This window comes from Perognathus longimembris, chromosome 7 (assembly GCF_023159225.1).
Source record: "Perognathus longimembris pacificus isolate PPM17 chromosome 7, ASM2315922v1, whole genome shotgun sequence".
Classification (NCBI taxonomy): domain Eukaryota; kingdom Metazoa; phylum Chordata; class Mammalia; order Rodentia; family Heteromyidae; genus Perognathus; species Perognathus longimembris.
Window position 1 is genome coordinate 30674207 of NC_063167.1, and position 25319 is coordinate 30699525.

The 25319-nt window shown below is 45.6% G+C and overlaps 1 protein-coding gene and 1 non-coding gene across 4 annotated transcripts; one reads left to right on the forward strand and one right to left on the reverse strand.

Annotated features, from left to right (window-relative positions):
* The first annotated feature begins 266 nt into the window (after window positions 1-266).
* Window positions 267-18810, forward strand: Nsun4 (NOP2/Sun RNA methyltransferase 4). Of its 3 annotated transcripts, XM_048351223.1 has the most exons (7): window positions 372-476; window positions 3687-3779; window positions 5016-5350; window positions 8470-8624; window positions 13277-13437; window positions 16992-17116; window positions 18202-18810. In XM_048351223.1, exons 3-7 carry the CDS (start codon window positions 5070-5072, stop codon window positions 18476-18478), a joined length of 999 nt encoding a protein of 332 aa, XP_048207180.1. In that variant the 5' UTR covers window positions 372-476; window positions 3687-3779; window positions 5016-5069; the 3' UTR covers window positions 18479-18810. The 3 variants fall into 3 exon arrangements, with proteins under 3 accessions (XP_048207181.1, XP_048207179.1, XP_048207180.1); XM_048351224.1 differs by lacking the exon at window positions 3687-3779 and having other exon boundaries at window positions 267-476; window positions 16992-17102; window positions 18202-18428; XM_048351222.1 differs by lacking the exon at window positions 3687-3779 and having other exon boundaries at window positions 271-476.
* LOC125355784 lies at window positions 8006-8144 on the reverse strand. Its single transcript, XR_007211718.1, has one exon. It is a non-coding gene; the product is annotated as a U8 small nucleolar RNA (small nucleolar RNA).
* Window positions 18811-25319: the final 6509 nt, after the last annotated feature.

Here is a 25319-nt window from a genome sequence, read left to right on the forward strand (position 1 = left end):
TTGAACTGTGATCCTCAGGTCTGGGCCTCCAGAGTAGCTGAGATTACTGGCTTGAGCCACCGGCGCATGGACTCTAGCTAACTTCTTTAGCACTCATGGGAGTCCCTTGCACGTCTCCGGGCGTCGATCGGGGGCCCCCGAACGCTCTCTTTTCCAGCATCCGCCCCTAAAAACCCCAGCCAGCAAGCTGGGTGCGGTTCCGCCCCGGTTCGCAGGCGGCAGGGGTGGGCGGAGCCTCTGGAGGGGGCGGGGCCTCGGGAGGGAGGGAGCGTCGCAAACTTCCTTCCCTCCTCCTCCGGCACTCGCTCAGGCCCTGCGAGGCCCGGAACCCGCGAGTCTGCCGCGGTGGTTCTCGCCGGAGGCACCCGGCGGCGCACACAGACATGGCTGCGCCCGTGTGGAGACGTGCTCGCGAGCTGCTGAAGCGTGTGGCCTCTGCGCCCGTCCCGCGGAGACATCGACATAAGAAGAAATGGGTAACGGGGGGCGGGGTCGGAGGGAAGAGGAGGGCGCGCAGCGGAGAAACACCCGCCCTTACATTTGCTTGCATTTGCCGCCCGCTTTCTGCTAGAGCTCCTAGAACCTGTCCGTAGCCCTCCACCCCCACCCACGTCATTCGCACGGCTCTGACGTCACGGCCTCTCTCTACCGGTTTTCCCTCCTTCAGTCTGCATCCCTTCGGTTATAGACAGCCGCGTGGCTCTGCCCTTCGGTTGTATAGGCTGCCCCTTGGGTCCGCCCAACGGCTTTATAGATCTATATCTATATCCTCTATATATGTACGCTCTCCTCGACTCCGCCCCTTTCAGTTACGTCATCCTGAGCCCTCCTTTCCGTTATGTCTCTGCCTGACTTTCCTTCCTCGCGCCCGTCTTTCCCTACCCATCCCACCCCCACCTCTCCTCCTTCCCTCCCTTTCCCTCTCCTTCCCCCCTCTTCCTCTCCTCCCTCCCATGACCTCGGTCCCTTTCTTTGTTGAACTTTCAGCCCAGACACCCTCACCCGACGAACAATGTGATTTATCTTTTCCTCCTGGGGTTCCGTTGCCCTGCGGGAAGGCATTCAGCCCTGTTCTCACCATCAAGTTACCGCTTTCTTCCCGGAAAGGTTTCAGCGACCACCTTGCCCATCCTACCGACCTTCCCTCGAAGGCAGACAAAAGGTGCAGCGACCCCCCTCACCTCAGAGACCCTTACTCTTGCTCCACTTCTCCCTGCTTACCCAGACGGGTCCCCTCCCCACCCCCACCTCCTCCTTCCCCACCCTCAGGGAATTGTACTTTTGAAACCTTCTCCCCACTCCTTGGAAGGCTCTACTGCCAAGAACCTAGCATGTCTGGTTCATCGCCTCTGAGCCCTTGTTCTGACCGGCGTAACCTTCTGGGGTCACCCACTGTCCCTCAGCAGAGTGCTTACTGCAGCTGGATTAGCCCCCCACGACCACGGCGAACTTTTCTTCAAAGCCCTGGCTTTGACCAGCACACTTACCTCTGTTACTGTGGTTCAGTGATCCCCCCTCCCCTCACTCATCAGCCCCCAGTAACCAGCCCGGTGGCCTCTCCACAGCTTATTCACGTGCCCTTGGTAACTGGCCCAATTATTTCACCTCCTTTAACTCAGGAGGCCCAGGGAACTGCTCTTTCACCTACTCTTCCTCCTAAACCCCCAGTTACTGTGCTCACCTTTTCACCTCCTCTTGTTCATCGGGTAGTGGAAACTAGACCTATCATCTCTGCAGCTGTTTCTCACAGGGTCTTGAAAACTGGGTCAGTGATCTCCCCTGTGCTTTCTCATTGGTCTTCAGGGAGAGGTTACAATGATCCTCCTCTTTCCTCAGTGTCTTCACCACCTAATGGTGGCCTTTACCACTGCTCACTTATACCTCCAGACTCTGATGAGCCCAGTCTACAGCTTGACAGGCCCTTTGGAAAAAATTATGGCTCTTCACTTCCTTCTCAGGCAGGCAGGCCTGGCTTTCCCAGCTCACTTCAGGAAAGCACTTTTCATTATGCCCATCTTTCCTCAGAGACTCACATAGCGGTCCCTGGGAGCCCTTACTGTACCATCAACGTACCCCCTGAGAGTACTTGTTCTCCTACCTCATCCCAGCCCCAGGCTCCCAGGAAACCTTGCTTTGAGCCTATTGTTTCCTGGGAGGCTGGTGGAAACTCTTACCTCTTACTAACCCCAAGCACTGTGATTTCTGTTCCTCCCTGTCCTCCAGAACCACCTCTTTCTCACTGTCCTTATTCTACACTCTACTTCCCTTCGCCCCTAGGCAACCAGTTTATAGCTCCACCCCAGTCACCCCCTCAGAGAAGCTATAAGGAACCTCCTCTCCCTAATCCAGTGCCCCCCCAAGTGAAGTCTCCCAAATGCTCGGAGTTAAAACAGCCACACATTCTCCACAAATGTAACTCCCTAATTAACATTCCTCAGCACAGTCCTCCAGCTCAGACCAAGCCCCCTGTGGTCAGCATCTCCTCTCTGACTCCCTCCCAGCCCTCTGGCAGTTCCCATCCTTCTTGTATTCAACCATCTACCACAACTCCTTCAAAAAGTTGCCCCAAAGAATCTCCCCCTAAAGTTACCTTAGTACCCATGGTAGTACCTGGAGTCAACAAAACTGCTGTCCCTAGTTCTCTTCCTCAGTGCCCCCCACATGAACCTGTCTTACCAAGTAACTATGCTAAATGTAGTCCTCATGTACGGGCTCTGGTTCCCCCCTGCAATACCCATCCATGTCCGCTTCCTGGTTCCTTCAGCCCCCCTACAGGCCCCCCTCTTAACCTCCCCCTGGCATCCCCCTGTTGCACATATGGTGTTCCCAGAGGCCCACCTGTACTCCATTGCAAGCCTGTTGTGCCTCCGTGCTCAACCCATATTTATTCTTTTATCCCTCTGAGAACACCTTTTGACCCCCAGTGTTTACCCATTGTCCGCCGAACTCTGCCCTGCCCTAATATTGTTCCTTGTAGCCTTCAAACCTATTCTGTGGCCTCTCAGGAGCCTCCTGAGGCCCCTAAAGAACCTCCTGAGGCCCCTAACAGCTGCCATTTGCCTTTAGCTAAGACTTCCATCTGTAGCACTAATCCCAGCTGTAGTTCAACAATAATTAGTGTTATCAGTGACTATGAGAGTAGTGAGAGCCAGAGCAAACTTCAGGACTGGGAAAAAAGCCAGAATCAGAACATAAGTTCCAGACACAGCAAGAGTCCCTATCGTAGCAAAAGTCGGAGCCGAAGCAGTAGTCCTCGCCAAAAAGTAATTGAGATCCGGAGTCATAGTCCCCGGGGCCAGAGTGGTCATCTTCACCATGGCAGAAATCGGAAACACAGCAAGAGTCCTCACCATGACAAGAGTCAAGCCAATAAGAAGAGTCCCTTTCATAGCAAAAGTCATGGTCAGAGCAAGAGTCCCCAGATAACAACAAAGGAGTATCAGTGCAAAAATCCTGACCAGAACAAAAATTCAGGCCAGAGCACAGCCTTGGACAATAACAAGATGGCCGACAATGGCAAGCATCCCAGCTGCAATGACCAGGACTTCTCACCCTGTGGACATCTCAGCTGAAGTCTTCATTTCCTTTTTAATCTACCTTTATACTCTTCAGGTCATATTCATGGTCCCTCAATGCTATCCCCATAGCAGTCATCCTAAAAGTCCCTATTTTGATTTACACTGAAGGTTCTGTGATTATCCAACCTTCCTGGGGCCTGAGAAATCACCCCACACAACTTTCAGTCCTGTGATTCTGAGCATTATGGTGCATGATCTTAGGTAAGTTGCCTTTACCCCCATCTTGCTATCAAATGTGGAAAGGTTTTTTTTTTTTTTTGTTGTTGTTGTTGTTTTGGGTTATCCAAGTAGAGCTAGTAGACAGACAGTTTTGGGGAAATAGAATTATACAGAGGAAAAAGTGTTTAGTTATTTATTCTTAATTTTTACCAGTCCTGGGCTTGAACTCTGTGCCTGGATATACTTTCTCTGAGCTTCGTTTGCTCAAGACCACTTGCAGCTTTTTCTGAGTAGTTTGTTGGAGATAAGAGTCTCATGGATATTTCGGCCTAGGCTGGCTTTGAATTATGATCCTCAGATTTCTGCCTCCTGAGTAGCTAGGATTACAAGCATGAACTGCTGACACCTGACCCAAAACTTCCTCAGGGCCTCCATCATTTCTTCCAGCCTCCTATAGATTCTCCTAAAGTGCCTTCCCTTGTGCTCCCATTTTCTTAAATTCCTCTTTTCCCATCCTTGCAGTGCTTGGGAGTATTGCACATGCCAGGTAAGCAGTTTTAACACTGTGCTGTAGATAGTTCAAGACCCAGCCCCTCCCCCCTCTCTCTCTCTCTTCCTTCTCCTCCTCCTGCTCTTCCTCTTTTTTGTCCTTCTCCTCCTCTTCCTTTTTCTGTTCCTTCAGACACTTTCTCATTATGTAACCCAGCAGGTCTCATACTTGCCACTGTAGCCCGAAGTGGCCTATCCATAATTCCCCTACTTCTACTTCTTTTTTTTTTTTTTTTTGCCAGTCCTGGGGCTTGAACTCAGGGCCCTGGCTTCTTTTTGCTCAAGGCTAGCACTCTGCCAGCTTGAGCCACAGTGCCACTTCTGGCCTTTTCTATATATGTGGTGCTGAGGAATCGAACCTAGGGCTTCATGTATATGACGCAAGCACTCTTGCCACTAGGCCATATTCCCAGCCCTATTTCTACCTACTTCTACTTCCCTACTTCTACCTCCTAAATGCTGGGATTCTAAGTGTGAGCCATCTCCCATGTAGCCGTGCACTCCCTTATTGATGGCCCCTCCCCACATGTTACTGTGAGAAGTAGAGCTTTCACAATTCTGAAATGGGCTTCTCCCCAACTTCTTCAACAGGCAGAAACAACATGCAGAGGGAGGAGTGGTGCTAGCTGAATCTGAGTGTACCCCTGCACTCAGGTATTGAAGGGAGTTAGACAATAGGAAATAGAGGTGAGACAGGGAAGATCAATAAGCCTGCCTTTTCTCTTTTAGGCTGCTACAGAGCCCAAATTCCCTGCCAGTCGACTGGCTCTACAGAACTTTGATATGACCTACAGTGTGCAGTTTGGGCCTCTTTGGCCATCAATCCGTGTCAGTCTCCTCTCAGAGCCAAAGTATGGTGCACTGGTCAATAATTTTGCTGACTGGGATAATGTGAGAACTCAGCTGGAGCAGCTGAGTGCCAGGGACTTTGTGAATGAAGCCATCTCCCTTGGGGAAGTGGAGCCTGGGAGTGGACACTCTGCAGTCCCACCCCCCGCCTGCAGTCCTAACCTCCGATGCTTCACCTTCGCTAGAGGAAATGTCAGCCGCTTCCCTCCTGCCAGGTACGATCTGGACCCATGGCTGAGGCTGTCCTCAGTGCCTGCCCACAAGGGACACATAGGGATTCAGCACCTGTCCTTTGTAATAAGAATTGCAGTATTGCTGGTATTTCTGGTGTGCTTATAGAGAACAGGCATTTATCTAGGTGCAATACATGTTGTCACCATTTGTTCTGGCAACAACCTGATAAAGTAGGTAAAATTACTCTTCTTTTGCATTTGAGGGGAAACTGAGACACAAAGAAGTGAAGGTATTTACTTACTTTAAAGCCTTTAGAGAGTAAACGATGCAGTTTGTAGTTAGACCCAAGTGGTCTTACCCCAGAACCTGCACTTTCAATCTGTTCTGCTCTACCATTTTCTGAGCAGCCACTACACCTTTTGTAGTTCAAATGCATATAATTATTCACAGCTTTTTTTTGGCTAGTTGTAGGACTTGAACTCAGGGTCCTGGTGCTGTCCCCAAGCCTTTGTGCTCAAGGCCAGCACTCTACCACTTCAGCCACAGTGCCACTTCTGACCTTTTCTGTTTATGTGGCACTGAGGAATCAAACCCAGGGCTTCATGCATGCTAGCTAGGCAAGCAGTCTACCACTAAGCCACATTCCCAGCCCATATTCACAGCTTTCTAAATATTTTTTTTTCTTTTTTCCCTCACAGCCACCTATCAAAGTTAACAGGATAGTTACCTCATGTCACCAAGGAACTTTTTTTTTTCTGGTCTAGGGCTTGAACTCTGGGCACTATCTCTGAGCTTCTTTTACTCAAGGCGAGTGTTCTACCTCTTGCGACACAATGCAACTTCTGGCTTTTTTGAATAGTTTATTGGAGATAGTCTCCTACCTGGCCTGGCTTCTGAGATATTCAGATCTCAGCCTCCTGAGTAGCTAGGATTATAAGCATGAGCCACTTGTGCCCAGCTCCAAAGAGCTGGTCTCTTGATTCGATGCTCTATACATGAAGTTGAGTAAGAAAAGGGTGCAGAATCAAGTGCTCAATTGTGCTATAGAATTCAAGACTAGGAAGCCAGATGTCACTGTGTTACTGCCATAATCCCAACACTTAGAGAGCTAAGGCTGAATGATTAAGAGTTTGAAGCCACCCTGGGCTACACAGTAAGATAGTAGAGAGGGAAAGAGAAAGGGGAGAAGGGAGAGTGAGAGGGGGAGAGAAAATTTATAACCAGCGTTGAGGAAAAGATGTAGATAGGAGTTGATCATTGAAGGACTGATATGTTCTACCAGATTTTTTTTTTTTTCCGGTCTTGGGGCTTGCACTCTAGACCTGGGCACTGTCCCTGAGCTGTTTTTTAGGGCTTGAACTCTGGGCGTGGGCGCTGTCCCTGACCTCTTTTTTAGGGCTTGAACTCTGGGCATGGGCGCTGTCCCTGAGCTTGTTTTTTGCTCAGAGCTAGTATTCTACCACTTGGAACCACAGTGATTAACTGGAAATAAGAGTCTCATAGACTTTCCTGCCCAGGCTGGCTTCTAACAGTGATCCTCAGATCTCAGCCTCCTGAGTAGATAGGATTACAGGTGTGATTCATAGGTGCCAGGCTATTGTACCAGATACATAAGTGCCCAAGTTACCAGTGTAGAAACCATCATAGAATTTCTAGTCTAGTGAGAAAGACACTGTTTTTTTAAAAAAAAATCTATTTATGCTGGGCATGATGGTACATGCCTGTAATCCTAGCTGTTTAGGAGGTAGAGATGAGGAGAATCATAGTTTTAGTCAAGCTCTGGCAAAAAGTGAGACACCCCCCCCCTCCCATCTGAACAAAACAAGCTGAGCAAGATGATTCAAGTCTGCAATCCTAGCTAACCGGGAGGCCTAGGCAGGATAATTGAAGTCTGAGGCCAGCCCTGGGGAAAAAAGCAAGATACTATCTGAAAAATAACTAAAGCAAAAAAATGTTGGGGGTATGACTCAAATAGTAGAGTCATTGTCTAATAGATATGCAGCTCTTAAGTTGAAACCTAGGACCATCAAAACAAAACAACTATTCACAATTGTGTTGTTAAAAAAGTACAAGATGCCATGAAGTCTTTTGTGTGTGTGTGTGTGTGTGCGCGCGCACGCGCGCGTGCGTGCGCATGTGTGCCAGTCCTGGGGCTTTCTTTTTTTTTTGGCCAGTCCTGGGGCTTGGACTCAGGGCCTGAGCACTGTCCCTGGCTTCTTCTTGCTCAAGGCTAGCACTCTGCCACTTGAGCCACAGTGCCACTTCTGGCCATTTTCTATATATGTGGTGCTGGGGAATCGAACCTAGGGCCTCATGTATATGAGGCAAGCACTCTTGCCACTAGGCCATATCCCCAGCCCCCCAGTCCTGGGGCTTGAACTTAGGCCTGGGCTTTGTCCCTTCCCTTATACTTTTTGCTCAAGGCGGACTCAAGGCTGAGACTGTAGCACTTGAGCCCTACCTCCATTTCTGGGTTTTTGCTTGTTAATTGAAGAAAAAAATCTCATGGATTCTTGCCCTGTTTTTTGTTCTGGTTCTTTTTTTTTTTTGGCCAGTCCTGGGGCTTGAACTCAGGGCCTGAGCACTGCCCTTGCCTTCTTTTTGCTCAAGGCTAGCACTCTACCACTGAGCCATAGCGCCACTTCTAGTTCTTTTTTGTTGTTGTTTTCTTATTTATTTATTTATTTATTTTTAGAATCAGATAGGAGCAACCAGGGTGTTGTAAGTCTCTGGTCACATAGTGACCTTAATCACCAGTTATGGGCGCTCCAGTCATCCATCATGTTTTATTTGCCTCCCAGAGGAGGAACAGGTAAGGACTATCCTACCTGATGGTTTTGCCCTGGTTTTGAAACTTGATCTCAGCCTTCTTTTTTTTTTTTTCCCCAAAAGCAAAAGGAGTTTTTATTGCAAGCTCGAGGATTTCAGCCTTCTTAGTAGCTAGGATTATAGGCATGGTATGGAGGTTTGAACCTATGTCTTAGTCTTAGTAGGCAAGCAGTCATCATTTAAGCCACACTCCAAGTCCTTTAATTACTTTTGGATAGGGTCTCGGGTTTTTGCCTCTGCTTCCCAGGTAGCTAGGGTTATAGGCATGCCCCATCACACCTGGCATGACCTGGCATGGCCTGGCATTTGATAGTAGCCTCCTTTCTTCCAGACTTGGCAGTTTGGGTGTCATGGACTACTACCTGATGGATGCTGCCTCCTTGCTGCCTGTTCTGGCTCTCGGCCTACAGCCTGGGGACACTGTGCTTGACCTGTGTGCAGCCCCTGGGGGAAAAACACTAGCATTACTTCAGACTGGCTGTTGTCGTAAGTCAAGGAGCTGGTATGTTGGGCAATGAGCACTGTCCACTTTACTTAGTCTGGGCACTTTGAATGTGGTGAGCTTTGGGGTTGCAAGGTGAGAAGTGCAAGAGTGCTTGCTAAGTGCACTTTTGTTTTCTCCTTTTTTGTTGGTCCTGGGGCTTGAACTCTGGGCCTGGGCTCCGTCCCTGAGCTCTTCAGCTCAAGGCTAGTGCTCTACCACTTGAGCTACAGCACCACTTCCAGTTTTCTGGTGGTTAACTGGGGAGAAGAGTCTCAGGGCCTTCCCTTCCCCAGGCTGGCTTTGAACCACCATCCTCAGATCTCAGCCTCCTGAGTAGCTAGGATTACAGGTGTGAGCCACTGGCAGCTGCATGTATTTTTTTGTTGCTTGTCTGTAATTGTTTCTTCCTTGTTCTCTGTCATTTTTCAAGAAAGATTGTTGACAAGGCCTCTGAAAGCAGAATAAAGCAGGGTTCTGCTAAATCAATCATATGATTCTTCTCACCTTTCCTCATGTTTACTTTGTCTCCAGATCAAGTTTCATTTCCTTGGCCTACCAGCTAAAATAAAACAAAGATCTGGCTGTAACCACTGTTATAGCTTTATCTATCACTCTTCCTCAAGCTTTAGGAACCTCAGTCACATCCTGCTACTACTTTCTGTTTTCTGAATAAGCCTTTGCTCACACTACATTCTCTCTCTCTCTCTCTCTCTCTCTCTCTCTCTCTCTCTCATTACCCCACCCCAGGTGGATTGCCCCAAATCCTTTATCTTTCAAGCCTCAGCTCACGTGCACCACCTTCAGGAAGTTTTTCTCATAGTCTCTACTGGCCAGTTCAGAAATGATACTTACCTATCTCCTGTGATTCACCATGAGCGTGGTCACCTGTACCACTGTTAACACATTAGCCTTTCCTCAGAGCTTTCTGCGTATATATCTTCTCTTCAGGATTATCAATTGCTAAGGACTGGCCCAAGTCTTACTTATCTCAGTAGCACAGGCCAGCTATGGCCTGTGGACTGTACATGCTTACTTAGCTATCTACCAGCTCACATTCTACCTTAAAACAGAAATATTTCTCCTTGGGGCCACAAGGGGCTGTGATTTTTCAAATTCAACTGGAGCTCAGCCAAGTTTCTCTTGCCATTTGCTCAAGCCTTTGTGTTGGGCCTGAACTCTTCTGTTCTAGTTCTTATTAGCCAGCTTGTACAGTGTGTGTGTGTGTGTGTGTGTGCGCGCGTGTGCGTGTGTGTGTGCATGCGCACATGTGCACACCATGCGACAGTAGCAGGGCTTGAACTCAGAGCCTAGTGCTCTCTTCCTGACCTTTTTATCATTTAAGCTACACCTCCACTTCCAGATTTTGTACAGTTTTAATTCTCCAGTTATGGTAGACCCATGGGTGATTCAGGCGGGTATCACATTTGATCTCAACCCTCTGGAAATCCAGAGAGAGGAGAAAAAGAAGTTGATGTCGGCTAAGTGAGTCTACTGAGAAGGGTACTGATCTGAAATCACTTGAAGGAAGGTCAGTGAAACAAAGGTTACTTTGAAGAGAAAGAACTTGAACATCAGCATCTTTCCTGCATCCCAGAAGACAAGATCACAAAATTTCATTGTAAGAAAAGACCTTCATGTTTACCTTATCGACTCTCCTGTTCTTTGGATTGGAACACTGAGCTATAGAGAGGTTACATAACTTAAACCTTGATTTGGAGGTGGAGCCAGAACTATAACATACATTTTCCTTTTCTTGGTTTATATCTGCCTGAAATGTCTTCTAGAACCGAGAGTCTGCTTTTTATTTCTTTGCATGTCCTCAAAAATTGGGACATTTCTTTACAGGAACACTAAGCTGGTTCATAGTGGTAACTCTACCTGTTAGATAAAGTATGCGCTCTCCAGTTCTTCACCACAACCCCCTCCCTCCTTGTCGCTCCTTGATCAGAGGCTGAGTATTATCTATCATGTATCATCAAGTTGCCGTGATATTTTTCATAGGCTGGACCTAAGAATAAAGTGAGATGTCTGTTTAAAAAAAAAAGAGAATAGCTATTGCTAAATGTTCTTTGTTTTTGCCAGCAGACACAACACTCTCTCTCTCTCTCTCTCTCTCTCTCTCTCTCTCTCTCTCTCTCTCTCTCTCTCTTTCCCACCCCACCCCGGAATGAAAGGTAAATGGTAAGTTTGGCTTCATATGCAAGAAAAGCCAACTCGGTGGCTTAAAGAGATAATTTAGCTCTGTCATGTAAAAGACAAGTTTATAGTAGAAGTTTCCTGTATCTGGGAATTGAAGGTATGGAGATGTCACCATTAGAGACTTTGCACAGCCATGGAAATTGAATTCAGGGCCTTGTGCTTGTTAGGAAAGTACTCTATTGTTTTGAGCCACATCCTTAGTCCTTTGGTTTTTAGATTGTTTTTCAGAAAGGGGCTCTTGCTCTTTTTTCCCAGGTTGGCTTGGAACTACAATCATCCTTTGCCTCCTGAGTAGCTGGAATTATAGGATACTAGGGCTTGAACTCTGGGCCTCACACTTTAGCTTTGTTTTTGTTTTTTTCACTTGTGGCTGGCACTCTACCACTTAGGCCATGCCTCCAGTTCTGCCTTTTTTCTGGTTAATTGGAAATAAGAATATCATGGCTCTGTCTGTCTGGACTGGCTTTGAACCTCAATTCTCAGATCTCAGCCTCCTGAGTAGCCAGGATTATTGGTATGAGCTTGGCCTTTTTGTCACCTCTTTTAACGTTGGCATCATTATGATTGTCATAGTTAAAGATAGCTGCTGGAACTCCAGCTAGCACACTCAAATTTGAGGTGGGAGAAAAGGACTGGACAAGATTCTCCTCATTACCTAATTGTGTTAGCTTTTAAACACATCTTGCCAGATGTCCCACACAACACTTCTAATTAAAACTTGTTAGCCAGATTTAGTCATGTAGTCTTAGTTGGTTATAAAAGAGGGCTAGGAAATGACCCCATTGGGGGCATGTTAGCCTCTCCCAGAAAAAATGGAGTTCTATTACTAAGGAGTAAGGAGGGGCCAGAATGTGGCTTAGTGGTAGAATGCTTGCCTAGGATGCAGGAAGCCCTGGGTTCGATTCCTCAGGACCACATAAATAGAAAAAGCCAGAAGTGGGGCTGTGGCTCAAGAGGTAGAGTGCTAGCCTTGAGCAAAAAGAGGACAGAGACAGTGCTCAAGCCCCAGGACTGGCCAAAAAAAAAAAAAAGATAAATCCCATAAATTAAAAAACAACAACTAAGGAATAAGGATATATATTTATATATGCATTTTTGGTTACTTCTTTGTTCATCCTTTTAGATTTATCATTGTTGAATCACATTGTTTTCAGTGTTCTTTCTCTCTGTGTCTCTCTCTGTTTCTCTTTCTCACACACACTCACCACTCACTCTCTCTCTCTCTGCATTATGAGGTTTGCTAGGCAAGTTTTCTACATTTGAGCCATGCCCCACCCCTTTTTTTGCTTTAATTTTATATATGCTTTTTTGGGGGGAAGGGAGTGGCTGTCCTGGGGCTTGAACTCAGGGCCTGAACACTGTCCCTGGGATTTTTTACTCAAGGTTAGTGCTTTACTACTTGGGCCACAGCTCCACTTCTTGCTTTTATGAGTAGTTTATTGGAGATAAGACTCTCATGGACTTTCCTGCCCAGCCGGGCTTTAAACCACAATCTTCAGGCATGAGCCAAGGGTCCCCAGTGAGGAAATGAATTTTAAGTGAATAATCTGTAGTATGTTTCAATAATAGTTGCAGAGTACTGGGGCCTACATTTGTAGTCCTAGCTAATCAGGAGGCTGAGGTAGAATCACTTGAGCCTAGGAGTGTGAAGCCAGTTTAGACAGCACAGCAAACCAAAAAGCTAGGCATGGTGATACACACCTGTCATCTCAGCACTTGGGAGGCTAAGACAGGAGAATAGAGAGTTCAAGGCCAGCATAAGCTATATAATGAGACACTGTCTCCAAAAAAAGGGGCTAGGGCCAGCCATGAGCTCTACCTGAGCCTAACTCAACCACAGTACAGGGTGGTGATCATGGTGGTAGTTACCTGGAGCTTTCTATTAAATGGGGAGTGATTGATAATTAAATGGTACTTTGTATTTGAGCTCAAGCATTTCAGAAAATTAAATGAAATGCCCTTTAACAGAAAAAAATACTCATTTTTAGCTCTTGGAAAAAAAGGAAACCACTTTTATATAGGGTATAAACTTTTGTTTACAAATCTTATTTTGGGAATATAATTTGTTTTGGTTTTTTTTTTTTTTTTTTTTTTTACAATAAAAGGGGTGGGGTAGGGATGGGTGGGAAGGGAATAGGGAGAGGACATGTTTTTTAGAAATATACTCTTTCTTAATCTGTTCTCCTTCCCTCCCTCCCTCCCTCCCTCCCTCCCTCCCTCCCTCCCTCCCTTCCTTCCTTCCTTCCTTCCTTCTTTCTTTCCTGCCTATATAGGTAGATATTTGCCCTTGCCAGTCTTTACTCAGAGTAATTCATTCAGTGCCATGTACATAATAAATGAACACTCACTCAGGACTGGATGGACTAGGTGTATCTGAGAATTGGTCTCACTCTCATCACCACTGCTGGTGCAGTGTTCAGCTGGTTCAGGGTCTGAATTATCTTTATTTCCACAGGCAATATTGCTGCCAATGATGTCTCCACTTCCCGAACAGGCAGACTACAGAAGATCCTTAACATATATGTGCCTCAAGAATCCAGGGAAGGGAATCGAGTTCGTGTTACCTCATGGGATGGCAGGAAGTGGGGAGAACTAGAGGGGGACACCTATGACCGGGTGAGTGATTCCAGAACTTAGAACATCTATTGAGATATATGTGACCTCTCTATCCTGGCCTTGGGCTCCGAGGGGGTAAGGTTCACCCCTTGTTTTGATCATGTAGGGGTGCTTCTGGACCTGGCCAGTTGTACCTGGGTGATTTGGAAAAATACCTAGGTGCAGAATTTTCAGTTCAGCTTAGATGACTTGTTACTATACTATCTTCATAGAGACATATGGGACCTAAGTGCGGAAAAAGTTATTAGGCACATTTATTTTTTTCTTTCAAGTCACATTGGAGATAAGTATAAAGAACATTTTTTGTGTGTGTGCTGGCATTGGGGCTTCAATTCAGGACCTCAAACTCTCACTTAACCTTTTTACTCACAGTTAACACTCTACTGCTTGAATCACATGTCTACTTTTTGTTTTGTTTTGTTTTGTTTTTGTCTATCATGGGACCTGTACTCTGGATGTGGGTGCTGTCCCTGAGCTCTTCAGCTCAAGGCTAGCACCCCACCACTTGAGCCTCAGTGCCATTTTGTTTTCTGGTGGTTAATTGGAAGAATCTCAGGGCCTTTCCTGCCCAGGCTGGCTTGGAGCCACAATACTCAGATCTCAGCCTCCTGAGTAGCTAGGATTATAGGTGTGAGCCACCGGCGCCTGACTACTTCTGTTTTTTGTGGTTTTTTTTTTTTTTTTTTTTACTGGTTAATTGGAAACACATATAATCTGGGCTATCTTTGAACCTTAATTCTCAGATTTCAGTCTCTTGAGCAGTTACAATTATAAGCATGAGCTACTAGTACCCAGCAGTTATTTCTGAATGTTAATGCAGAAACTAGCAAAAAAAAATCAGAAAGTCTCAAAGTATGAAAAGTAAGTTTCTTTCTTACTCCTGTACATAGCCCTATACTTCCTCACTTTGCAAAGAACCATTTATGTTTTGTATATGTGTGTGTTCAAAAAGTAGGAAAGGGACTGTATAGAACTTGTTCTATAGACCTTTCCTTTTACTTGGTTTGTGGAAATTACACAGTGTTTCTTCTCTTTTAAAAAAAAAAATTGTGCTGCTGGGAATATGGCCTAGTGGCAAGAGTGCTTGCCTCCTACACATGAAGCTCTTGGTTCGATTCCCCAGCACCACATATATGGAAAATGGCCAGAAGGGGCGCTGTGGCTCAGGTGGCAGAGTGCTAGCCTTGAGCGGGAAGAAGCCAGGGACAGTGCTCAGGCCCTGAGTCCAAGCCCCAGGACTGGCCAAAAAAAAAAAAAAAAAAAAAAAAAAATTGGGGCTTGAACTCAGGGCCTCATGTTCTTTCTTAGCTTTTTTACTTAAGGGTGGTGCTCTATCACTAGAAGCACAGTTCCACCTCTGGCTTTTTGCTAGTTTGAGATAAGAATCGCTCAGACTTTCCTGCTTGGGCTAGCTTACCTCAAGCCTCATATCTCAGCCTCCTGAGTAGTTCAGATTACAGGGGTGAGCCACTGACAACCCTGTCATAAGTTTCTTTTTATATGTGTTTTTGGTTGCTCCTTTGTTTATCCCTTTAGATTTACCATTATTGAATCACTTGTTTTAGTTGTTTTTTTCTTTTCTTTTTTTTATTGGCATTATAAAGTTTGAACTAAAGGTCTCATACTTGCTAGGCAAGTGTCTTACCACTTGAGCCATGCCATGCCCCCTAGCCCTTTTTTGTTGGTTGGTTGGTTGGTCCTGGTGCTTAAACTCAGAGCCTGGGAGCTGTTTCTGAGCTTTTCTGCTCGACGCTAGTGCTCTACCACTTTGAGCCACAGGTTTCCTGATGGTTAATTATAGATAAAAGTTGCTTGGACTTTCCTGTCCAGGCTAGCTATGAACCAAGATCCTCAGATCTCATCCTCCTGAGTAGTTAGGATTACAGGCATGAGCCACCAGCTCCCTTTTTCCTCTAGCCTTTTTTTTTTGCCCAGGCCAGCTTCAGTCTGCCTGCGAACCTCCTTTGTAGCTGGGATTGCAGATGTGTACTACCATGCCTGGCTTGTTCTTTTTTTTTTTTTTTTTTGCCAGCCCTCAGGCTTGAACTTAAGGCCTGGGCACTGTCCCTGAGCCTTTTTGTGTTCTAAGCTACTACTCTAGCACTTGAGCTACAGCACCACTTATGGCTTTTTTGGAATGGGTTTTTGGAGATATGAGTCTCATGGACTTGTCTGCTCTGGCTCTCTTCAAACTGTGATCATCAAATCTCAGCCTCCTGAGTAGCTAGGATTACCAGTGCCTGGTTGATTTTTTCTTTGTATCAGTTGTTTGTGGAGCTTGAACTCAGGGCCTGGGTGCTGTCTGATTTTGCCTTTTTGAAACATACATAGAGGAGTATTTTAAAATACTTTTGATCTGTTTCTAGTGCCTGGAAAGTAGGTTTTTAATAAATAAATTAGTGACTTGGACCTCATACTTTTGTAACTTAAAATAACTGAATCCTAATCCTAGTGTCATCTGTTGAATGTTGTATCATCTGCAAATTGAGTCTTTTCAATTAAATAGCTAAGGAAAGAGCATTAAAACACTAGGATTTCTTTCTAGGTTGCTAGGAATCCTCCTCCTCCTCTACCTCCTCCTCCTCCTCCTCCTCCTCCTCCTCCTCCTCCCTCCTCCCTCCTCCTCCCTCCTCCCTCCTCCCTCCTCCCTCCTCCCTCCTCCCTCTTCTCTCCTCTCTCCTCTCTCCTCTCTCCTCCCTCCTCCCTCCTCCCTCCTTCCTCCTCTTCCTGCATGCTAGGTAAGCATTCTACCACTAAGCCATATTCCCAGCCCCAGGAATTCTTTAATCATAGTTCTTTGTGTGCAGGGATTTTCACTTTTTGACCCGCCATTAATATCCCTAAATATACTATTTTCCTGCTTACTACTTCACAGTTAAAATGAGAAACCTAGTCAAGTAGTCTGCAGTGGTAGAAAGAACATTGAACAATGAGCAGAAGGAATAGTCCATAGAATTTTGTAGACTAGTGCCCTAAAACAGCTCTGACCTAAACAAGAAGAGCCTATAGCTAGGCACAAGTGGCTCACACCTGTAATCCTAACTACTCAGAAGGCCGAAACCTGACAACCACAGTTCGAAACCAGCTTAGGCAAGAAAATCTGTGAGACTCATACTCCACTTAACCCCCCCTCCCCCGAAAAAAATCCCCAAAACCCAAAACAGAAGTGGAACTATAACTCCACTGATAGAGAATAGCCTTGAGCAAAGAAGCTCAGGACAGTGCCCAGGCCCTGAGCTTTAGCCTCAGGACTGGCACACATACACACAGAAAAGAACCTTTAAGGGCTGGAGATACGGCCTAGTGGCAAGAGAGCTTGCCTCCTATACATGAGGCCCTGGGTTCGATTCCCCAGCACCACATATACAGAAAACGGCCAGAAGTGGCGCTGTGGCTCAAGTGGCAGAGTGCTAGCCTTGAGCAAAAAGCCAGGGACAGTGCTCAGGCCCTGAGTCCAAGGCCCAGGACTGGCCAAAAAAAAAAAAAAAAAAAGAAAAAAAGAAAAGAAAAGAACCTTTAAGGAGCTTTAACACTTTCCCTTTGACACTCGGCAGGTGCTGGTGGATGTGCCCTGTACCACAGACCGCCACTCCCTTCACAAGGATGAGAACAACATCTTTCATCGGTCAAGGAAGAAGGAGCGACAGTTGTTGCCTATGTTGCAGGTGCAGCTTCTGGCGTGAGTAATAGAGTTGTAAAATCTTAGAACTTCATGCTAGTGTGCTCTAGGAGGCTAGCAACCTGATAGAGGGCTGGATCTGTTTGCCTAGGCCATCATCATGAAGGGTTTTCTGACTGGAGATCTTCCTAGGAGAGAAAGATATCATGGAAGGTCATTTTGTGGAACATAAAAACTCAGTCTTTGACTTGGGTTCTTTTACCCTTAGTACCAGTCACTCTCCAGTATTTGAAAAATAGCTACTACAGGGCTGAGAATGTGGCCTAGTGGTAGAGTGCTTGCCTAGCATGGGTTTGATTCCTCAGTACCACATAAACAGAAAGAGCCAGAAGTGGCTCCGTGGCTCAAGTGGTAGAGTGCTAGCTTTGAGCAAAAAAAGGAAGCTCCAGGACAATTCCCAGGCCCTCAGTTTCAAGCCCCAGAACTGACAAAAAAAAAAAAAAAAAAAAAAAAAGAAAGAAAGAAAGAAAGAAAGAAAAACTACTACAGTTGTGGCGATGTTCCCATGTAGCCCCAGGCACTTGGGAAGTTGAGCCGGGATAGATTGAGCCTAGGAGTTTGAGGCTAGCCCAGGTAACGTTGTAAGACTCTGTCAGAAAGAAAGGAATCAGAAAACAGAGAGGTAACAACAACAAAATCACTGAGGTGAGGACTAGTGTGAGGATTCAGTTGATAAGCCTGCATCAGGTTTTAATCCATAACCAGAATCAAGGCTCAAAGAATCATTCTAACTTGGGTATGGTGTTACACACCTATAATCCCTACAGTTTTGAGGCTGAGGCAGGAGAATTATGAGTTCAAGGCCAGCCTGGGCTATATAACAAGACCCTGTCCCCTCCCCCCCCAAAAAAAAAGAAAAGAAAAAAGCAAAGAAAACCTCTTGGAAAAGAGCCTGTGGACTTAAGCTGATTGCTCTGCGCCTTGAGAATGACTCCTCAGGAGTCATCCTGGAAAGGATTGCGTAGACGTCTGATCTGTCTGTCTGTCCATCCTGTAGTACACTGCCCTGCCTGTTCCCAGCTCCCTGCATTGCTGCATTTCTGGGAAGCTCACTGGTTATTACCTTTTTCTCTTTCTGGTTTCAGGGCTGGACTCCTTGCCACCAGACCAGGAGGCCATGTTGTCTATTCCACGTGCTCACTCTCACACTTACAGAATGAGTACGTAGTGCAAGGCGCCATTGAGATTCTAGACAATCAATATAACATCAAGGTTCAGGTGGAAGACATGTCTCACTTCCGAAAGCTCTTCATGGACACATTCTATTTCTTCCCTTCTTGTCAGGTTGGGGAATTGGTCATACCAAACCTCCTGGCCAATTTTGGTCCTATGTACTTCTGCAAAATGTGTAGGCTGACATAGCCTCACCCTGTGCCTGGAAGAGGAAGATAAATGGTGTACTCTTGGAGGCACTGCAAACAGACCCATGGCAGAGATGTACTCTGAGTCCTGTCTCTATGCGGTTCAAGTTTTTCTGCAGATAATTTTAAGCAGCAGCAAGTAGAAATTTGTCCTGCTGTCTGATTGTAGAACTAGCAGGTTTCTAACATACTCCCACCCCTATCTCTAAGCCTGTACTGAAAGATCCTCTTCCATTAGAGGATTAGAAGGAGAAACCAGTGAGCAAGCTTACACTTAAGATGTAAACTTGGCAAGAACCATTTATCCAATAAAATCATTGAAGGTACCAGAGAGCTTGGGCTATGGTTGGGTGCTTTGTGTCATTCACCAAGTGTTTTTGTTGTTGTTGTTTGTTTTTTGCCATTCCTGGGGCTTGGACTCAGGGCCTGAGCACTGTCCCTGGCTTCTTTTTGCTCAAGGCTAGCACTCTGCCACTTGGGGCCACAGCGCCACTTCTAGCCATTTTCTGTATATGTGGTGCTGGGGAATTGAACCCAGGGCTTCATGTATATGAGGCAAGCACTCTTGCCACTAGGCCATATCCCCAGCCCCAAGTGTTATTTTAGTTCTGTTTATATCCACTGTAGCTGGTGAGCAGTCATTCGGTGCCTAAGCCCAAGACCTCAGACTGGGTAAAGGCTTCTAGTTACATACAGAACAGTTCCACATTGGAGGTGCATTTCAGCTGATCAGCCAGCAGATCCAGTAAGCCTTCCTACTTCTCCATATGGCCTAGGATCTAATTTAAGGATCAGGTAACTAAAAATGTTAATCCAGTACAGGATAATCTTTCTTCCTTCTGAGCTGAATAATTTTAGCCATTCCCTTTTGTGAAATGTGGCTGGAAAACTACTGCTAAAGAGATGTAATATTTTGTGGATTTCTTTGTCAGCCAAAAATGAACTTTAAAAAATTTTTGTTGTTGTTAAACTGTAGTCTTCAAATCAGCTTCCTACTGTTAGAAGCTGGGATTACAAATGTGAGCTACCAGCATCCAGCTTTTCTTTTTTTTTTTTTTTTTTTTTGCTAGTCCTGGGGCTTTATAGCAAAACTCTAAAAACCACACAAATTTCACAAAAAAGAAAATAATCCCATGTCCCCAAAAGTTACCTTGTGTTCTTCTGTACTCCATTTCCTTTCCCATTTCTGGTCCCAGGTAGCCACTGATGTACTTTCTGTCACTATAGTTTTGTGTATTGTAGAATTTCCTGTTATGGAAGACAGAGCTTATTTACACCTAGATTTTGAAAGCTTCACCTTTATCCTTGGGGATATGGCTGCCTAATTTTTCACTCTTGGTGAAGAAAAGGGCATTGGGACTTATATGAGAATCGAAAGGTCCTCTGGTGATACTCAGGGTCAATTTACTGAGGATTTGCAAGTGGTCTAACTAGTTATATGTGTATAGCTTGATTACATGGTCTTGAGAGCATATAAGCGCCTAGGAAATTATCATTGGAACTTTCCCAAAGCCAGGATTGCACACACAGATTGCGGTAATTAACCCTCAATCCCTCTCAGTTTAGTTCATGTGTGAATAAGGCCGTGGGCTGCTTGCACACAGGTTTTCTCTCAGATTCCTGATGCTTGCCTTTGTGGCCTTTCTCCTGCTTCCCTGTGTCCTTTGCTTTTAAAATTAAAATCTCAGGTTATGTTTTGTGAAGGTTGGCGAATGCTTCAAAATATCTGATCTTGAAGCAATTTTGCATATATAAGTAGAATAATACAGTAGTAGTCTTTTGTGTTTGATGTCTACTTGGCATACTGTTTTTGAAATTCATTTTGCTGGTATTAACATTTTGTTCTTTTATATTGCTTGAATTGTATTCCATGAGAATAGATAAACCACAGTTTATCCATTCACCATGCAATTGAGTTGCTTCCATTTTTTTGGTTATCATTAGTTAGGCTGCTAAGAACATTTGTGTACATGATTTTACATGTACCAGTTTTCTTTTTTCCTGAGAACCTACCTGCTTAGGGGTGGAATTGCTGGGTCACGTGGATAGTGTATGTTGACTTTATAAAATACTGCCATATTGTTTTCCAAAGTGTCTATACCAGGGGCTGGGAATATGGCCTAGTGGCAAGATTGCTTGCCTCTTACACATGAAGCTCTCGGTTCGATTCCCCAGCACCACATATATGGAAAAACGTCCAGAAGGGGCGCTGTGGCTCAGGTGGCAGAGTGCTAGCCTTGAGCGGGAAGAAGCCAGGGACGGTGCTCAGGCCCTGAGTCCAAGGCCCAGGACTGGCAAAAAAAAGTGTCTATACCAGTTGGCATTCTTGTCAGTAATATATGAGATTATCAGTTGCTCCACATCTTTGTAAATGCTTGGTATTGTCTTGCTGGTCTGTCTTGCTATCTCACTGTGGTTTTAATTTGTATTTCTCTGATGGTTGCTAATGCTATACGTTAAATATAATGGGGCTGAAGATATATAGCTAATAAGTAGTAGAGTGCTTGCCTTGCATACATGAGGTCCTGGGTTTGGTCCTCACAACACATACACACACACACACACACACACACACACACACACCATTAAAAAAGAACATTATACAGTAAAGCTATGTAAAAAGGAAGAAAAATGACTAACATTGGGATTCAGGATAATGGTTCCCACAGGTAAGGGGAATAAAGTGGTACTGAAGGCAACATAAAGTTAGGTTAAAGGTTCTAGCTTTCATTCTTGGTGTTTGTCTTATTAAAATTTTACCAAAGGGCTAGAAATGTGGCTTAGTGGTAGAGTGCTTGCCTAGCATGCATAAAACCCTGGGTTTGATTCTTCAGTACCACATAAACAGGAAAAGCCTGAAGTGGTACTGTGGCTCAAGTGGTAGAGTGCTAGCCTTGAGCAAAAAGAAGCTCAGGGACAGTGCCCAGGTCCTGAGTCTGAGCCCTAGAAATGGCAAAACAAAAAAAAATTACTAGAAAGCTATATATTAAAGCATGTTATGTGAGTTAAAAGTTGTACTTCACGTCTTCTCAAAAAAAGGCAGAGAGCCAAGCCTCCAGAACACAGTTATACCAAATATAGCTTAGTTAGGCCTGTGGGACTGGTCAAATCAAGATCCTAGGAAAGTCCAGGCTCAAGTATTAGAGCATCTGTCTTGTGGTCCTAGTGCTTGGGAGGCTGAGGTAGGAGCATGGTAAATTTAAAGCCAGCCTGGGCTTGCACAGGAGCTCTTAATTTTTTTGTTTATCATTAATGATGTCTTCACATAGTCGTACAAGGGGGTTTCAAATGCCCATTTATGAGTACAATGCATCCTTTTGTGTGTGTGTGTGTGTGTGTGTGTGTGTGTGTGTGTGTGTGTGTGTGTGTGTTTGTCCTGATTGGGCTTGAACTCAGGGCTGGACTGGACACTGTCCCTGAGCTATTTTTTTTGCTCAAAGCTAGTTCTCTATCACTTGCCACAGTTCTACTTCCAGCTTTTTGGTTAATTGGAGATAGCAGTCTCACAGGCCTTCCTATTTGGGTTGGTTTTGAACTGTGATTCTCAGATCACAGCTTCCTGAGAGGCTAGGATTACAGGCGTGAGCCACCAGTGCCTGGCAAGACGATGCATCTTGGCCAGCCACCCCTTCCATAATCTCCCTCACCCATCCCATCCCCACCCATCTCATCATTCCCTACTTCCATTTTCATGTATCTATAATGAGTACGATGACTGTGTCCACCTACCATTCCTATTTCTATTCATCTGCTCCCCTCCTTTTATCTCCCAGTCTCAAATGTTGATCATCTGTCCTATGGCCCCAATGCTTGGGAGGCTGAGCCCGGAAAATGGTAAATTTGAGGCCAGTCTGGGCTTCATATTAAGACCTTGTCTTGGTTTCTGTTTGTTCTTATTTTTGGAATATATATATATACATACATACATACATACACATATATACATATATATAATTTATTGTTCTAGAGGTGATATATAGAGAGATTACAGTTACATCAGTCAGGTAATGAATACATTTACCTTCATGCTGTGTCTTCTGTTCCCTCGTTCTCTGTTCTTTCTTTTTAAGAGGAAATTTACTTTGGTTTACAGGGTTAGTAGTTTCAGTCCATAGTCCTTGGCCCCATTGATTCTGGGCCTGTGGTGAGACAGAATATCCTGGCATTGGGAAAATGTGGCAGAGGAAGTTCTTCTTCACCTTGTGGCAGCCAGGAAGCAGAGAACATGTAACAGGAAGGAGCAGGGAAAGATAGCCCCCAAGAACCTAACTCCCAGGGACCTACTTCTTCCAACCAGACTCTGCATTGTGTAACTCCTTCCCTCCCCCCTCTCCCTCACTCCTTCCTTTCCTCCTTTTCCTCCCTTCCCTCCTTCCCCCCCCCCCCCCACTTCCTTTCTTTCTTTCTTGAACTCAGGGCTTGAGTACTCTCCCTGAGCCCTTTTGCTCAAGTCTAGCACTCTACCACTTGAGCCACAGCTCTACTTCTAGCTTTTTCTTTTGTACTGTTCCTGCCATAGGTCAGCTCTTTTTTTTTTTTTTTTTTTGCCAGTCCTGGGGCTTGGACTCAGGGCCTGAGCCCTGCCCCTGGCTTCTCTTTGCTCAAGGCTAGCACTCTGCCACTTGAGCCACAGCGCCACTTCTGGCCGTTTTCTATATATGTGGTGGTGGGGAATCAAACCCAGGGCTTCATGTATACAAGGCAAGCTCTTGCCACTAGGTCATAGTCCCAGCCCCTCTTTTTTTTTTTTTTTTGCCAATCCTGGGGCTTGAACTCAGGGCCCGGGCACCATCCCTGTGCTACTTTTGTTCAAGGCTAGAACTCTACCACTTGAGCCACATTCCCGGCCCCAAGCTCACAAATCACAATAGCATCAAAACTAGGAACTATGACTACCAGTCCTAGTTTTCTCCCATTCATCTTCTGTATTTTACTCCTTGTCCTGGGTAGCTGCTAATGACAAGAATTTCTCCCATTCAGTCCTATATTCCTACTTCTTGTATCCGAGCTGATCGAATTGTTTGTTTTGACTAGTTCCTCCCTGGTGGAAAGGAATCTGGGCAGCTCCCGCTCTCACCTTGGAACTCTTTGGCTGTGTGAGGAAGCCTAGGCCATCCCGCTGGAGACCTAACCAAAGCCATTTTAGTTCTTCCAACCTCAAGACAGTGATCAGATGACCCATGCTGTGTGACTGGCCTCAGCCAAGACCAGCCTAGTTGCTGATCCAGACTATTGAGCATAGAACCTAGTGGTTGCTTTCAAGCCATTCAATATTGGAGATAACTAATAAGTAAATTTAAATTTATGTATGGCAGCTCAGTGAAAACATGTTTACCATGCATAGGCCTGGGTTCAATTCCTAGCACCACAAGAAAAACAAAACAGAACAAAAAACACCTCAAAACCCTAAGCCTGACATTCATCTGCTTAGAATTCTTCATTCTCTGTGTTGACTGCAGGCGCAAATTCCAACCCTGCCCTGGGTCCAGCCTGTTTGTTTCATCCCTATTGTACTACCCTGTGCCTCTGACTCATGGCTGTGCTGTGCCTCTGACTCATAGCACCTTGTTTTCTCTGTTTGGTAATCCCACCCTCCACTGACCCCAGAACTTGAACTCAGGGCCTGGGTGCTGTAGCTTTGCTTTATAGCTGCAACATAGGAGTGGGAATGCTTGTGACCACAAGGCTGGAAAAGCAGGCCTACTACAAAGCCTCACAAACCACAGGAAGGAACAAGTGTTTTGTCTAGCTATTGGAAGCCATTTAGAGGAGTTTTAATCTGCAAAATGAGTCGATGAGATTTTGTGGGACTCCCACTGGGAACTGTAAGCTTCCCAGACCACATGTGAAGGTGACACATTTGGACATATTGGCAAACTGAGTGGTAGCCTGAGGAGGGTGACCCAGATGGAGACGAAAATGGGATGTCTCATTCTGGGAGAACTGGAAGAATGATGCCTGGAATGGTGCAGACGTAAGGAAAAGAGATGTCCTCTTTAGCCAGGACTGTTTTAGGTAGGGAGGATACTTGTGTGTTGAGTATCCATAAGGGCGGCCAAGGCCGGCTCTTAGTTGTAGTGAGTGAAGATGGCAGGTTAACATTAGAAAACTTTAGACAGAAGGTGTGGATTAGTGGTAGAGCATGTGTGCCTGTGCTGGGGCTTGAACTCAGGGCCTGAGTGCTGTCCCTTAGCTTTTCCTCTCAAGGCTGGCTGGCACTCTACTACCTCCACTTCCAGGTTTGTTGGTGATTAATTAGAGATGAGAGTCTTTGGTATTTGTCTATGTGGGCTGGCCTTGAGCTATGATCCTCAGATCATAGTAGCTAGGATTAAAGGCTTTTTTTTTTTTGGCCAGTCCTGGGGCTTGAACTCAGGGCCTGAGCACTGTCCCTGGCTTCTTTTTGCTCAAGACTAGCACTCTGCTGCTTGAGCCACAGCGCCACTTCTGGCCTTTTCTATATATGTTGTGCTGAGGAATCGAACCTAGGGCTTCATGTATACGAGGCAAGCTCTCTACCACTAGGTGATATGCCCGGCCCCTATTAAAGTACCAGTACCTGCTTCCACTGCTTTGATTTTTTTCGTCAGTCCTGCCTAGGCTGGCTTTAAACTTAATCTTCAGATTTCTGCCTCCTGAGTAGCTAGGATTATATGCCTGAGCCACCAGTGCCTGGCACTGCTTTAACTTAAACGAATTATTCTGTTCAACTTTTTACTTCGGAGTTCTCAGTAATCATCCATCTAGTAAGTTAAAGATCTTCATGTTTAGGGTCTTACAGTGCACCCAAATGGGAGATGAAGTCACAAAGAACCTTAGCAATGCCTGTGGGCCTCTCTAGC